General features: G+C 47.4%; 1 protein-coding gene across 4 annotated transcripts; it reads right to left on the bottom strand.

Annotated features, from left to right (window-relative positions):
- Positions 1 to 821: 821 nt before the first annotated feature.
- Positions 822 to 15777, bottom strand: TRIM7 (tripartite motif containing 7). 4 transcript variants are annotated; one of them, XM_052643272.1, is made up of 7 exons: positions 14904 to 15777; positions 13928 to 14023; positions 6737 to 6967; positions 5228 to 5250; positions 4832 to 4947; positions 4316 to 4351; positions 822 to 2406 (listed from the first exon to the last, which is right to left on the bottom strand). In XM_052643272.1, exons 1-7 carry the CDS (start codon positions 15408 to 15410, stop codon positions 1895 to 1897), a joined length of 1521 nt encoding a protein of 506 aa, XP_052499232.1. In that variant the 5' UTR covers positions 15411 to 15777; the 3' UTR covers positions 822 to 1894. The 4 variants fall into 4 exon arrangements, with proteins under 4 accessions (XP_052499232.1, XP_052499231.1, XP_052499234.1 ...); XM_052643271.1 differs by having other exon boundaries at positions 4832 to 5022; XM_052643274.1 differs by lacking the exon at positions 6737 to 6967.
- Between the last annotated feature and the right edge of the window lie 67 nt (positions 15778 to 15844).

The following is a 15844-nucleotide window of genomic DNA, read 5'->3' on the forward strand; positions in this document are numbered from 1 at the left end:
ATGTGTTGCCATACTTCAGCACAGTTATTAGAGGATAGAAAGGGTAATTGTGACACTCAATCAAAAAGCCATACAAGCCATACAGCCATACATGAGGGCTTGGTGATTTCCCTTGTAGAAATCCGTGTATTCAAATACATGGATTGGGTACAGTGTTCTAGAGCTATACAACATAGGATTTACCCTTTGGGATGCTGCTGTAGGCTGGACTCTTAAATGATACTGTCCCCAGCCTATAGGACACTGGATTCTGATTGTCTGGTGTTATGTCCACTGGGTCTACTCTAGAACAGTGTCACGCTGGCCTGACCAAAACCTCTCCTGCAGTCCCTTGTATGCAAAGTGTGCTTGAAGCATCTCAGGGACAGAGCATGGAAACTCCAAGATACTTGTAAGTCAGACTATTTAATTGTCACTATCCTTGAATGCCAACAATATGTGCAGGACAGAACTAGGTCTGAGACTGGCTTTCATCTAACTAGGTAGCTAGGTAATGGGGGAAGGAAACCTTTGACCTTCACCTAAATATGGAGTGGCTAATATTAATATTTTACAACAACAAAACAATAATAGGGTGTGACCATACTGACCTAGGTCTGTTCGTACCTAAACCCTATATGCATACTTATAAATGCCCTCTATAAAATTTACATGGCCCTGCACCCCAATCCTGAGATCTAAGACATATACACACATACACATGTTCCTCACACACATAAACACACATGCCAACCTAGTCTGGCAGAAACTTTGCTCACAACTGCTCTTGCATTCAAACTGGGGGAGTTAAGAATTGGCCAAGGCACCATACAAATGAGCTCACAGTCTGTATTTCCATCTCCTTTTCCAGGAGCATACTAAGCAGTGAACAGCCCACCTCCACCCTCCCAGAAATGCAGCCATACAGAAGCTGGGGAACAATTAGCCAAGGGAATAACACAGGCCAGGGTACAGACTGAGCAGACCTTGAAACCAGGGTCTTCTGCCATTGGCATACATTTGAGAAGCTCCAGGAACTGTCTGTCAGGGGTATGTCTGTGCCCTGCACATTTCCAGGCTGGAGTTAATTGCTTCTGTAAAATTATAAGTGCTGCCTTGAGTTTCAAAATTCCATAATCTTTGGTCTCCTTACCCAAGGGAGACTGTACTTTGGCACTTGGAAAGGATTTAGGCAAATGTGAGAATGTGGGACTGTCATTGTGGCCAAGGATATACATATAATCTCATCAGGCTAAGCTGTGTTGAGTGACAGCAATGCCAATAGGCTGTTATCCTGGGCTATTCCTATTGTACATATCAAGGGTCTCTTTCCAGTTCTGGCCTAGACTCTCCTTTGGGCTGGGAATACCATGCTCCTCCCTGAGTAGAGGACTTTGGCAAGCTAGCCAGATCCAGGTTCTGAAGGCAAAGCTGGCAGCTGACAAGAAGGCAAAGCAGAACGGATCATGAAGCTGAGTGGTCTGGGATGAAGCTGCCCCCTTGCACAGCCAGAGCTTGGTTTTATTCCATGGAACTAGAGGTCCTGCTGAATTGGGGTAGTGATAGGAAGCACATCTGATGGAGCTGGGCTCCTCTCATCCACCTCCACCTCCTTACAGTTCATGCCAAATCGTCACCAAGACAACAGGCAAGAGGCAGAAGGGGGAGTCCGAGGCCATATATTCCCCTGCTCAATTAACCTTAGAGCCGTTTTCCTCAGTAGCCCAATCTCATGTCTTTGATGTTGTGGTCTGCAGAAACCCCTCTAAGGTAGCCTGGGGCAACAGTCAGAAAGACAGACCCAAAGTGTCCAGGAGGTTCCATCGGAGGGCAACAACCCTTCCCATGGGCAGCCAGATTGGGAGGAGTTCACCCTTGACTGGTTTACTCCCTCTGGGAGGCCGGGCAATGACTCTCAAGGCCAGATTCTTAAGTAGGTGCCGGTGGAGCAGACAGAGAAAAGAGGGAACACGCGCTCTTGGAAGTTGACGCGGAAGGTATAGATGTGGCGCATGTCCTCTGCAGCGTAGAAGGACACAGCCCCCACCTCCAGGTCCAGGGCGACCCGCACACGGGACAGGTGCCCACAGCTGAGGGGCGTCCGTTCAGGGCTGGTCACCGCCCAGTACTGCCCGTTGTTGAGCTGCAGCGCCCAGACGCCCTCCTCCGGGGTGAAGGGCGTGAGACCCTTGCGGCGCACGCTCTCACGGGCCACGCCGAAGGCCCAGCCGTCCTTGCAGCCTACTTCCACTTCCCAGTGGTGCCTCCCAGAAGAGAAACCGCAGGAAGCCAGAACTCGTGTGTTGGTGTCGAAGCGGCGCGGGTGGCTGGGTAGGTCCTGGGCTTGTTGTCCAAGGCGCACACTCTTAAGATCCAAAGAGAGGATGAGGCGGGGGTTGGCCGTGTCGGGGTCCAAGGTCAGCTCCACTGCGGGGGATGGGTGGTTTAGGGGAGGTGGGGAGACAGAGAGAAGACTTCCCATGCAGCTCCCCTCGCCCCACTGTCCCCTCAAATAAGTATATGTTGAAATCACACAACTACAGTTTATGGGCTTGATTTGGATCTCAATTCAAATCGATAAATCCAATTTAAAACACTTGTATCATAATTTATGGAAAAGTTTTTCCATAAAGTTTTCTTTGATATTACCTTTGTGATGCTATGTAAAATTTTACTTAAAACATATATGTATTATTAAACTGTATTTTATAGCAAAAAGACATTTGGGAATTGTGGACACTAGATACTGGAAAGAATCATTAATTTTTTATTTATAACGATGGTTTCCTCTTTATGCTTTTTTAAATGTCTCTATAGAGACAGCACACTGAGATATATATGAAATGATATATATGAAATCACAGTTATCTATGATTTGCTTCAAAATAATCCAGTGGCAAGAAGTAGGTAGGGATGTTTATGAAAAATACTAGTCATGAGTTGATAATTGCTGAAGGTATATGATGGAGAAGGCAATGGCACCCCACTCCAGTACTCTTGCCTGGAAAATCCCATGGATGGAGGAGCCTGGAAGGCTGCAGTCCATGGGGTCGCTGAGGATCGGACATGACTGAGCGACTCCACTTTCACTTTTCACTTTCATGCATGGAGAAGGCAACAGCAACCCACTCCAGTGTTCTTGCCTGGAGAATCCCAGGGACAGGGGAGCCTGGTGGGCTGCTGTCTATGGAGCTGCACAGAGCTGGACACGACTGAAGCGACTTAGCAGCAGCAGCAGCAGCAGCAGAAGGTGTACGATGAGTACATAATACTTGTTATGCTCTTCTCTCTACTTTAGTGTATGTTTGAAACCTTCCATAATGAAAAGTTAAAATACGCACACTTGCTGTAAGTACTACTATGTTCCAGGTCTGTTCTAGGCCCTGTGAATCCCACAGAGGAATATCCCTGCCCTCCTGCAGCTTCCTTTCTATGGGGAGAAGGAGGAGAGACAATAAATGATAAAGGGATCAGGAGAGCAGGCTGTAATTTCAACTAGACGGGCCAGAAAAGTCCTTACCGAAAATGTGCATATGAGCACAGACATCAAGGAGATGAGAAAGCCAGATAGGTGGCTGTCTGGGGGAAGGGTGTTCCAGGCCCTGGCACAGCCAGTGCAGTGCAAAGGCCCTGAGGTAGCTGCGTGCTCCTGCTGCATTCCAGGAGCAGCAAGTTCATGTGTGACTGCACAGAGTGAACCAGGGGAAGACTATGCAGTGAGGCTAGATTTCATGAGACCTTGAAGACCAGAGCAAGGACCCCAACCCTTACTGAGTGAGAGGGAGAGGCAGGGCTGTCACAGAGTCTTGAGCAGAGGAGGACATAGTCTGACTCCGCTTACTAGGTAAGATATGACTTAGCTTAGTCATCAGCATCAGGAATATGTGCCTTCCCCTCCCCACTTTCCCAGTCCACTGGGGTTAGATCCCACTCACCCCAGAACTCTGCAAGAATAATAACTGCTTCCCTTCCTGATTTCAGTCTGACCCCTGACCCAGCACACAACCCCTGTCCCCAGAAGAGGTCTCCATCTGTCTGGGAGTAGAAACAGGGAAGAGAGTTTTGTCCAGGTGACTGACAAGCACTTCCAGATCTAAATACCCCAAGGTGCAGGGCACTCCTACTCTGGAATGACCCATAGCTTTATAGGCCTATGGGCCCCACTGTGACCTGAAGGAATCATAATTATGAGGATAAGGGAGAAAGGACAGCTGATGGCAGAGTTGCTTAGGTAGATGGGCAGAAGGAAGCAACCATGCACACAGCCCAGAGAGACAGTTACTGTATCTCCACATTGCCAAATGACAGGTACTCACTGTCACAACAACCATCGTACCTTTTTCCTCTTTCTCCAGCTCTCCCCGAAGATCCTCTGAAGAGAAGAAACAGAGCAGGTTGTGCATGAATGACATGGAAAATTTCTATCTGGCAATGACAGTGACACCATCTCTTGACTTGTAAGCCCCACTGACTCACTCACTCCCCTGATAACCTAGAGGTGACAGGCAGGTACCGAGCCAAGCACAAGGGTAGAAAGGGGACAGTAGTCTAACTACCTCTCCCACTTCCCCCTCTTTTGTCTGGAGCCATTCTGAGCTGAGCTCTCCTTCCTCATCCTTCTTTCTGCCCCTAATCACCCTCGACTCCATCTGTCTTCAGTTGAAGCTTTGTGTCCTGGTGTAGGGATGGGGGTTTTAAATAAATTGGCCACCACTAACTGCCCGAACCAATCTGGCTTTGAGAGACACACTAGTTCCTGTTTTATCACACAGCTTCTGGAAAGGCACATCCTTAGAACCCTAAACCACCAACACCAGGCCTGCAAGGCCCAGCCCCCCACACAGGCCCCTACCTTTGAACTTCTTGAGCAGCCCCTTTAAGACAAAGGTCTTGAGGGAAGCATTCCAGACTTTATTCTTCATCTCAGAAGAGACTGTGGTTGGCTTGGGGGCAGGCACATTGCTGCACCTGCAGGACAAGGACCCTGAAGAAGGCCCACAACCACTGTCCCACTCCCACTGGGCTTGAGAGCATAGTGAGGTCCTTTGGGTAAAGAAAGGTGAAAAGAAGAGCCTGACCCTGTGCCGAATACCAGGCCAGGCAGGCAGATGTTTGCCTCAGAAGGTACTCAGGTAAGTTGGTGAGGGGAACAGGAGGTGAGAAGTCAGGATGGGGAATGACAAGAAGAAGCACAGTAGAAGAGAAGAGCCACCTTAGAGAGGCCTCAGGTATTATTAGGTCCACTCACCTGCTTAGTGTGTTTTTGAATTCCTGGAAGGAAAGGTGAGAGAAAACCAAATCAGCATTCATCTTTGAGAAAATAAAACTGGTTCTTTGCCCTGCTTCCAGAGGAATAAGCAATACAGAGATGCATTACCCCACACACACACTGCTTGCATGGGCCCCATGTGGCAACAGCTTCCTCATATGGCAGACCACTGCATGTCTCATCAACAAGGTAGACCCCTCAACCCTGCCCACACCTCTGCAACTGCTCCCATCATTACAGAATCATCACTGGAGACAAGTGCCAGGACTCAACGTTGCTTCTGCTTTTAACATCGCCTAAGAAAATGGATGGGGCTTCTCTAGAGGCTGGTAAAGTATCTGCCTAAAATGCCAGAGACCTGGGTTCGATCCCTGGGTAGGGAAGATCCCCTGGGGAAGGAAATGGCAACCCACTCTAGTATTCTTGCCTGTACTGAAGAGCCTGGCTGGCTATAGTCCATGGGATTGCAAAGAGTTGGACATCACTGAGTGACTAACACTTTCAAGACAACTGACAGCCCCTATGCAACAACTGGTCACTCAGATCAGTGCTTTTTTTCCCCATATATTATTATTTTTCTTCTTTTTTATTTTTTAAATTATGAAAGTATGATAACACATTTACCAGAGACTTGGAAAATACAGAACAAAGTTAGATACAGTTCCACTATATATCACAATTATTTTTTAAGTAGATAAGGTTTTTAGTTGAAGTTTCAATATCAGACTCTCAAAAATTAATAAAATGAATAGATAAGTAGAAGGATATAATAGATCTGAAAAGCACTGTGAACCAATCCAACATAATTAACATTTATACAATTTTTACACAACAGCAAGATACAAATTCTATTCAAGTTCCCATAGACTATAAACCAGGAAACATTGGAACATATCCAGGGACATAAAGTGTTAGCTGCTGAGTCATGTCCACAAAACTAGGTGAAAAAAATTCTTAGACCAGTGCCTTTTAAATAAGCATTCTTTTCTGTGGGGGTGGCGCTGCATGGCTTGTGGGATCTTATTTCCCTGATCTGTGTGAAAGCATGAGTCCTAACCACCAGGGAACTCCCTTAAATGACCTCTCTTGATCCATTTGTCCATTTGTGACTTGTGAAGTTTAATTAGTGGATTGTGACTATTTATTTTAGAAGGACATATGATAGAATAGAAAACATTAAAGTGCATCACATGTAGTACAGGTGTTATTTTCTGAGACTTTTTTCACACACATATATATATAATAGAATGCATTGTAAGATATACTATTGTGGATCATGGTCAAGAAAAATTTAAATCACATCCTTTTAGACTGCTAACACCAGGAAAATCAGGGCTTTTCTCTTCAATACCCTTTGGCTCCAGATTGTGTGTTTCTACTAAACTAATTCTGTTCTTGCTGCTGTTTTCTCATTTGAAAAGTGGGAGGGATAAATTCAAACTTCCTGCCTTAAAATTAATGACTCACCCCTGGCCAACCCAGACTCACCTGGAGAAAGTCAAGATCAGGCTTACAAGTTGTCTCCTGGATCTGACTGCTGAGCTTGGAGAGCTGGGCAATCTCATCCCCAAGCTGGGCCAAGTTCTCATTCTGCTTCTGTGTCACCTCCCGGGACAGCTCCTCCAGGCGGCCTAGGAGCCGACCCTCCTGCTCCACCAGGAAGGCCCGCAGAGCCTGGAACTCCGCCCCTACCTTCTCTTGCTCAGCTGCCATCTGCTTCTGGCTCAGGAGAAGTGAAGTTGAAGAAGGCAAGGGATGTGGTCATTGATGGGTCATCGATCCCATCCCATTTGGATGGGAGCCTCTGTGCCATCTCACAGGACAAGGTCCATCTCCCTCAGTGTTCAGGGATCAGAGACTCACGTATACATACCCACAGTGCACACACTCTAGTTTAAGTATCACAGTTCCGAGCATGCAGTAGCCTCAACATGTGCTTTCCCTTCCCCTGTCACAGTTGTGCCCGTGTGTCACTTTAGACCTGGGCTCTCCCATCAACCTAGGACAACTTCAAAGTCACTCCAGAACCACCCAGGGCTGCAGTTTCCTCATTTGAAAAATGGAAGGGATAAATCAGTGCCTTCTGTAGTTACTGTAAAGATTAAGCTGAGGTCCCCAAACACATTTATTTTGTGTTAAAAACAAGACAACAGGCTCCAAATGGAGTCACTTATGCTAAGCCTCATGTCACCAAACCGAGACCTAATTACAGTTTCAGCTCTCCTAGAAATATTAACCAGTCCATTCTGAAGGAGATCAACCCTGGGATTTCTTTGGAAGGAATGATGCTAAAGCTGAAACTCCAGTACTTTGGCCACCTCATGCAAAGAGTTGACTCATTGGAAAAGACTTTGATGCTGGGAGGGTTTGGGGGCAGGAGAAGAAGGGGACGACTGAGGATGAGATGGCTGGATGGCATCATGGACTCGATGGACACGAGTCTGAGTGAACTCTGGGAGCTGGTGATGGACAGGGAGGCCTGGCGTGCTGCGATTCATGGGGTCGCAAAGAGTCGGACACGACAGAGCGACCGAACTGAACTGAACTGAGAAATATTATCTTAAACCATCCTATAAGGAATGGCCTCCTCAATGTTTGTTTAGTAACCTGTCTGATAAAACCATGCCAGCCACTACAAGGAAAGCAATTTTGCACTAGCCAACCCACTTTTCTGTGTGTGTGACCAAATTTATGATCTTTATTCTGTGGAAATCCAAACACATTATGGTTTCAAGTTACTAGAGTTGGAAAGTTGGAAATCATTAAAGTTGCAGAGTTGGAAAGCACCTTTTATAGCACACAGTGAGATCTCAAACATAACGCTGTCGAACTCTTCTCACTTCTATTCAGTTCAACATTTTTGGCAATGATTTAATAGATGATTTACAAGGCAAATTTAAGGTGTGACTTTGAAGCAAAACCTTTGTGGAGCTGGGGGTGCTGGTGAAAATTCGTTTTAAGACATAGAAACTTAAAGTGAACCAACAATGTCACAGAAACTTAAAGTGAACCAGCAATGTCACTGGCTGTCAGACGGACAAGCCAACATAGTACCCTAAGTCATTGTTAGGCTGCAAGGCTGAAGCAAGGTATGGAGAAATGGTGTCAGGTCTCACATTTAAAGAAGCATATTCAGTGTTAAAACATCTACTAATAGAGTATCAAAATTGCAAAATTGGAAGTAAATTTTAAATAACTCCACTTTCACAGCTTTTTGTTTTTTGTGTGTGTGTGTGTTTTTGGCCACATGGCATGTGGGATCTTAGTCCCCTAAGTAAGGATTGAACCCATGCCCTTGCAGTTGTAGCATGGAATTCTAAACACCGGACCTGCCAGGAAAGTCCCTCAAAGCACTTCTGATATTTAAATTCCCTCTCTAATCAGACACCCAAGTCACTTTAGGATCATAAATCATGTTGATGAATCAGTTTATAAGCCCTTAGTAGTGCTGACTAAGGCTCCACAGGCAGCAAAGACAGTTCTTACTCAGAATATGTGTCAGTTTCAGCCAAGAAAAAATACTGTCCCTTCCAGGGTGGAAGAGGTCCAAGGCAACCCATCTGCTACCAAGTAACTGGTTTCCTTCAAGGATGATGCTGTATCAGGCCTCCACATTGCTTCTGTTGCTGCCAGGCTGAATATTGTGTGGATCACAACAAACTCTGGAAAATTTTTAAAGAGATGGGAATACCAGACCACCTTTCCTGCCACATGAGAAATCCATATGCAGGTCAAGAATCAACAGTTAGAACCGTACGTGGAACAATGGACTGGTTCCAAATTGGGAAAGGAGTACATCAAGGCTGTATATTGTCATCCTGCTTATTTAACTGCTATGCAGAGTACATCAGCCGAAACACTGGGCTGGATGAATCACAAGCTAAAATCAAGACTGCTGAGAGAAATATCAAATTCAGACATGCAGTTGATACCACTCTAATGACAGAAAATGAAGATGATCTAAAGAGCCTCTTGATGAGGGTGAGAGAGGAGAGTGAAAAAGCTGGCTTGTAACTCAACATTCAAAAAACGAAGATCATGACATCCGGTCCCATCACTTCATGGCAAATAGAGAGGTAAAAAGTGGAAATCAGATTTTATTTTCTTGGGCTCCAAGTTCACTGCAGATGGTAACTCCAGCCATAAAATCAAAAGACACTTGCTCCTTGGAAAGAAAGCTATGACAAACCTAGACAGTGTAGTAAAAAGCAGAGACATCACTTTGCTGACAAAGTGATAGCCGTTTAGTCAAAGCTATGGTTTTTCCAGTAGTCATGTATGGATGTGAGAGTTGAAACATAAAGAAGGCTAAGCACTGAAGAATTGATGCTTTTGAATTGTGGTGATGGAGAAGATTCTTGAGTTCCTTGGACTGCAAGGAGATAAAACTTGTCAATCCTAAAATAAATTAATCCGGAATATTCATTGGAAGGACTGATACTCAAACTGAAATTCCAATACTTCGGCCACCTGATGTGAAGAGCCGATTCATTGGAAAACTGAAGGCAAAAGGAGAAGGGGGTGGCAGAGGATAAGATGGTTATATAGCATCACTGACTCAATGGACATGAGTTTGGGCGGACTCTAGTAGATGGTGAAGGAAGCCTGCTGTGCTACAGTCCATGGGGTCGAAAAGAGTTGGACGGGACTTAGCGACTGAACGCAACAGCAGAGAAAGAAGAAAGTGAAATCAATGCCAGTGATCAGAGGTAACAGCATATCCACAAGACCTAGGTGAGAATATGCTGTGTGCAAGCTTTATATTCTATTCTTTCCATTATTACTATTCACGGGATTTTCTCCCCCTCTGTTTTTAGACCCCAATCCTCTTGATTCTTTACACAAACACATGGGAGGGACTCTGTGTGATATCACAAGTGGGGCCTCTCGTGGCCAGTGAGAAGAATCCCATCCCTCCAGGACAAGCTCAAATGTCAAAATTCCTTTTCCCTGAAAATGTTATGGGAGGAAAGAGTAGCTAGAAGAGCAGACTGTAAGTGAGTTCTGAAGTCAGGTGACCCGGGGTTCAGGTCACTGCTGCCTAGTCTTCAGGATGTTGAGCAAACAGGCAGCAGCAACACGGGGCACTTTAGAGGTATCAGCTCCCTCAGTGGTGACAGTCACCCAATGGCATGGATATACTCTCATCCCAATTTACAAATGGGGAGACGAAGATAGAGAGGTGAATTACCAGGAAGCAGGAAGTCAGGATTCTAATCCAGGGAGTCTGACCTCAAAGTCCAAGCTTCTTACACAGTAACACAAGTGGAAAGAACACAAGTGTAACAGTATTTGCCAAAATACTCTAAATCAGGGTTTCCAGCCTGGGCGCTATTGACATTTGAGGCTAGATAATTATTTGTTGTGGAGGGCTTTGTCCTATGCTTTGCAGGATGTTTAAGCAGTACCCTGGCCTCTACCAGTAAACACCAGTGGCACCTCTGTCCCAGTGTTGACAACCAAAAATATCTCCAGGCATTGCCAAATGTTCCCTGGGGCCCAAAATTGCCACCAGTTGAGAACCACTTCTCTAAATAGTAAGAGCATTTTCAAATAAAAATGTTCTTTCTCTGTTCTCAAGACAGCAATAATTGTTTCATTAAGCAGGTATTTTGCAGTTATAAAGAATGTATGGGCCAGAGAGGGGTTGGCTGGGTGGGTGTAGGACAAAGTAGAAAGTGCTAAGCAAGGCCATGGGATGTAGGATCAGAGACCATGAAGCTGCCCAAGCTGGAGAAGGCCCTCTGGTCATAGATGTACAGCAATGGCCAAAGAGCCACACGTTTATTCCTTTTTCCAGCAGAGAGGGTGGAGGTGTGGAGGGGTGAGTTCTTGCTTATGGAGGGAAGTGAATGTTCAGAAGAGAAGGCCTGAGGAGTGCACGGGATGCAAGTGTACCCAATGCAGTTCAGGATCAGGAAAGAACACTGGGGCATCTGTACACATGCCTCCCTTCACCCCACCTCTCCTCCCTTTAAAGATAGAGGGGTCCTCAGATTCCTCTCCCTCCATTTTCCAACTTCACAACTAGACAGTCCTGCGCTAACAAGCAGGAACTGAATTTTCGAGATAGAAAATAATAGTGACCCACATTTTCCCACCTTAAACAAAATGAACCCCATTTCATTTTCCTGTTTCACTTCAAGGAAGACAAAATACCACCCCAAGCTCTGGGCACCGGGGTGCTGGCACAGTCAGCTGCTGAAAACCCAAGTCCCCAAACCTTCTGCCCTCTACTGGGTGGGGAACAGCTCTGCCATCCCCTCCTCCACCCCCAACCCCCTCTCTCCTAGCCTCAATTTCAAAATCTAAAATTTAAAAATGAAAAAAAGTTTCTTTCATAACTCCTTTGGTGGTAAAATTTACCCTAAGACTGACAGAAGGCTACTTATTTTCCGTTCATATGTTTCTCTACAGGAATGTTAATGTATTCAATTACAAGATGCTCCACAGACCCTAACTGAGGTGTTATGTCATATTAGGGGGGCTATACTTCCTGATTCACTGGGACAGTTCCAGTTTAAGCCAGATGTTTGAAAATATTTTAGCTGCCCCTTTTACTCTCAAAAGCTCTGGTTACATAATAAATTATATGGTCACACTATATGATATGCATACCATTATATTTCCAAGAAGAGAAATGCAAAAAAGCAAAATGGCTGTCTCAGGAGGCCTTAGAAATATCTGTGAAAAGAAGAGAAGCAAACAGCAAAGGAGAAAAGGAAAGATATACCCATCTGAATGCAGAGTTTCAAAGAATAGCAAGGAGAGATAAGAAAGCCTTCCTAGGTGATCAGTGCAAAGAAATAGAGGAAAACAATAGAATGGGAAAGACTAGAGATCTCTTCAAGAACTTAGAGATACCAAGGGAACATTTCATCCAAAGATGGGCACAACAAAGGACAGAAATGGTATGGACCTAAGAGAAGCAGACAATATTGAGAACAGGTGGCAAGAATACACAGAAGAACTGTACAAAAAAGATCTTCATGACCCAGATAATCACGATGGTGTGATCACTCACCTAGAGCCAGACATCCTGGAATATGAAGTCAAGCGGGCCTTAGAAAGCATCACTACAAACAAAGCTAGTAGAGGTGATAGAATTCCAGTTGAGATATTTCATATACTAAAAGATGATGCTGTGAAGGTGCTGTACTCAATATGCCAGCACATTTGGAAAAATCAGCAGTGGCCACAGGACTGGAAAAGTCAGTTTTCATTCCAATCCCAAAGAAAGGCAATGCCAAAGAATGCTCAAACTACTGCAAAATTGCATTCATCTCACACACTAGTAAAGTAATGCTCAAAATTCTCCAAGCCAGGCTTGAACAATACATGAACTGTGAACTTCCCGATGTTCAAGCTGGTTTTAGAAAAGGCAGAGAAACCAGAGATTGAATTGCCAACATCTGTTGGATCATGGAAAAAGCAAGAGAGTTCTAGAAAAACATCTGTTTCTCCTTTATTAACTAGGCCAAAGCCTTCGACTGAGTGGATCACAACAAAATGTGGAAAATTCTTAAAGAGATGGGAATACCAGACCACCTGACCTACCTCTTGAGAAATCTGTACACAGGTCAGGGAGCAACAGTTAGAACTGGACATGGAACAACAGACTGCTTCCAAATAGGAAAAGGAGTACGTCGAGGCTGTATATTGTCACCCTGCTTATTTAACTTATTTGCAGAGTAAATCATAAGAAACACTGGACTGGAAGAAACCCAAGCTGGAATCAAGATTGCAGGGAGAAATATGGATAACCTCAGATATGCAGATGACACCACCCTTGTGGCAGAAAGTGAAGAAGAACTAAAGAGCCTTTTGATGAAAGTGAAAGAGGAGAGTGAAAAAGTTGGTTTAAAGCTCAACATTCAGAAAACTAAGATCATGGCATCCAGTCCCATCACTTCATGGAAAATAGATGGGGAAACAGTGGAAACAGTGGCTGACTTTATTTTTGGGGGCTCCAAAATCACTGCAGATGGTGATTGCAGCCATGAAATTAAAAGATGCTTACTTCCTGGAAGAAAAGTTATGACCAACCTAGACAGCATATTAAAAAGCAGAGACATTACTTTGTCAACAAAGGTCTATCTAGTCAAGGCTATGGTTTTTCCAGTAGTCGTGTATGGATGTGAGAGTTGGACTATAAAGAAAGCTGAGCACTGAAGAATTGATGCTTTTGAACTGTGGTGTTGGAGAAGACTCTTGAGAGTCCCTTGGACTGCAAGGAGATCCAACCAGTCCATCCTAAAGGAGATCAGTCCTGAGTGTTCATTGGATGGACTGATGTTGAAGCTGAAACTCCGATACTTTGGCCACCTGATGTGAAGCGCTGACTCATTTGAAAAGCCCCTGATGCTGGGAAAGATTGAGGGCAGGAGGAGAAGGGGACGACAGAGGATGAGACGGTTGGATGGCATCACCGACTCACCAGAGATGAGTTAGGGTAAACTCCGGGAGTCGGTGATGCACAGGGTGGCCTGGTGTGCTGCAGTCCATGGGGTCGTAAAGAGTCAGACATGACTGAGCGACTGAACTGAACTGATATTTCTAAAATCCACCTCTGTTCCACAGGAACACACTTCAAATCCAGAGTGGTAGGTGGCCCTCTGTTGTCGGCCTGGGGCATGGGGTTGGGGGAGGGGGAGCCAACCTGGGGGTTGCCATTCTCACCAGGAGCTCCTTGCTCTCCTTCTCTTCTGTGGAACGAAAGGCCTCATAGTCCTCCAAATCCTTCTTCAAGACCTTCAGCCTGGACTCCAGAAGCTCCTGCAGGAGGGTGAGAAGGAAGACATTGCGGGGAGAAGATTCTGGAAACCCCCACATGGGCCTTCCTGAAACCACCCAGAAGAAAGTGAAGGCCCTGTTCACTGAGGCGGAGGAGGCAGGATTGAAGCCACCTCTGGAAGTTGGGACGGATGCAGCCTACACAGGCCGCACTTAAGGGTACAGGGCAACTGCAAGCTGATTCCAAAGACCTCAGGGTCTCCGGTCTTCAGGATCATCTGTGCACAATCTAGGCTGAAATCCAAGCACTCCAGCTGCCCAGTCTGCCTAGTCCTCTTTTCTGCTCTCCTCACCAGCATCAGAAAGCCCTCTGGGTAGGAGGGCTGGAGCAGAGTCAGAGCAAAGAAAGACCGGGGACTGTGCCGCAGGCCTCCTAGTGCACACCCCAGCAAGGTGGCAGGAAAGGGAGGCGGCAGGCACGGAGAATCCCAGCCGGCTCTTGGCCCTCTACTCAACTCTGGATCCACTCACCCCCTTAGCCCAACCTCCTGGGAAGGTCGTCTCACTTGACCACAAGAGATGAGAGAACACTGAACAGAGCTATGCCCGTGGTAAGGGTTGATAGTAGGGGTAGCAGATGTGGGGGTGTGAAGGAGGCACTAGGAGAAGCCGGGGGCCGACAGAAAATCGCCGTATCTGTGGGGTATCATGCAGTGCGTCCAGTATGGGCCCCAAAGGAAATGATAAGGGCGTGGGAGGCTGGTGACAGAGGGAGAGCTGCGTTGAGTCCCGAAGCTAATGCCAGGCAGCATGGGATAGGACAAAAAAAGCAGGGGCTCACCTGGGCCTTCCTTCGTGCGCGGGAATACTAGAACCGGGACTGGAGGTCCCGAGAACCTTCATGGGTGGGGACGACACTCACCTTAGCCTCCTGAACCGCCTCGTCCAGCGGCAACACGGCGTGAGCGCGGTGCTCGCGGGCGCGGTCGCACACCACGCAAATGGCCCGTCCATCGTCCTGGCAGTAGAGCTTGAGCGGTTCGCCGTGCTGCGCGCACCCGGCCGCCACAGCCTCCGGAGGCCCGCGTTCTCCTGGCGCTCCGGCCGGCAGGCTGAAACGCCGCAGCAGTGTGGCCACCGCGGCCAGCTGCCGGTTGGGCCGCAGCTGGCTGGGGCGCGCGGGCTCGCGACACTGCGGGCAGGGCAGCGAGAAGGACAGCGTGTGGGACACGGCGGTGGCCCTCGTTCCCGGGCGCTCCCAGCAGCGTGCGATGCAGGCGCGGCAGAAGCTGTGGCCGCACTCGACGGACACTGGCTCGCGGAAGAGCTCCAGGCAGATGGAGCAGGTCGCCTCTCCTTGCAGCTCTGCTGCCAGCGCCAGCGCCTCGGCCCCGGCGCCTGGGCCAGTCCGCGGCCCTACTGCCGCCATGCGCGCCCCCAGCTCACCGAAGTCGGGCGGCGCTGGGGAAGTTGCCGGACCCGACAGTGCGCGGCCGGGGCGGGAGTCCGAGCGGCCGCTGAAAGAGGAAAGGCGGGGCTGACGCCGGCTGGCAGAGACTAGAGCTGAGTGCTCCCGGCTGAGAAACGCTAGAGGAGGGTGCGTCTTGTCAACTGGCGGAGTAGCACAGGTCCAGGGGATCTAAGCGCGGGCCAGTGCCTTGCATTCCCGCTCTGAGCCCCCTCAATACCCTGCCTTGGCCAGCAGCCTCGGAGGTCTCGCGGCCCTCTCTCCGTCTCTCTCTTATCTCAGCTCTAATGCTAGCCTACGCTGTCCAAGCCTGACTCCCTCAGCCGTGAGAAACGGGCCGGGACAGGTGGAAGCACACGCCCACCTGGGCGCCACTCCCAGTTGCTGCCCGAGGC

The sequence above is a fragment of the Budorcas taxicolor genome, chromosome 7 (genome assembly GCF_023091745.1).
Source record: "Budorcas taxicolor isolate Tak-1 chromosome 7, Takin1.1, whole genome shotgun sequence".
NCBI lineage: Eukaryota > Metazoa > Chordata > Mammalia > Artiodactyla > Bovidae > Budorcas > Budorcas taxicolor.

Bases quoted from the DNA above. Each gene is read 5' to 3' on its own strand.
- TRIM7 (XM_052643271.1), bottom strand. From the start codon at position 15,410: ATGGCGGCAGTAGGGCCGCGGACTGGCCCAGGCGCCGGGGCCGAGGCG. The intron at 6,968-13,927 runs GTGAGAATGGCA...CTCCTGAGCCAG, and splicing joins AGGAGAGCAAGGAGCTCCTG to AAGCAGATGGCAGCTGAGCA. The intron at 5,023-5,227 runs GTGAGTGGACCT...CTTTACCCAAAG, and splicing joins TTCAAAAACACACTAAGCAG to GACCTCACTATGCTCTCAAG.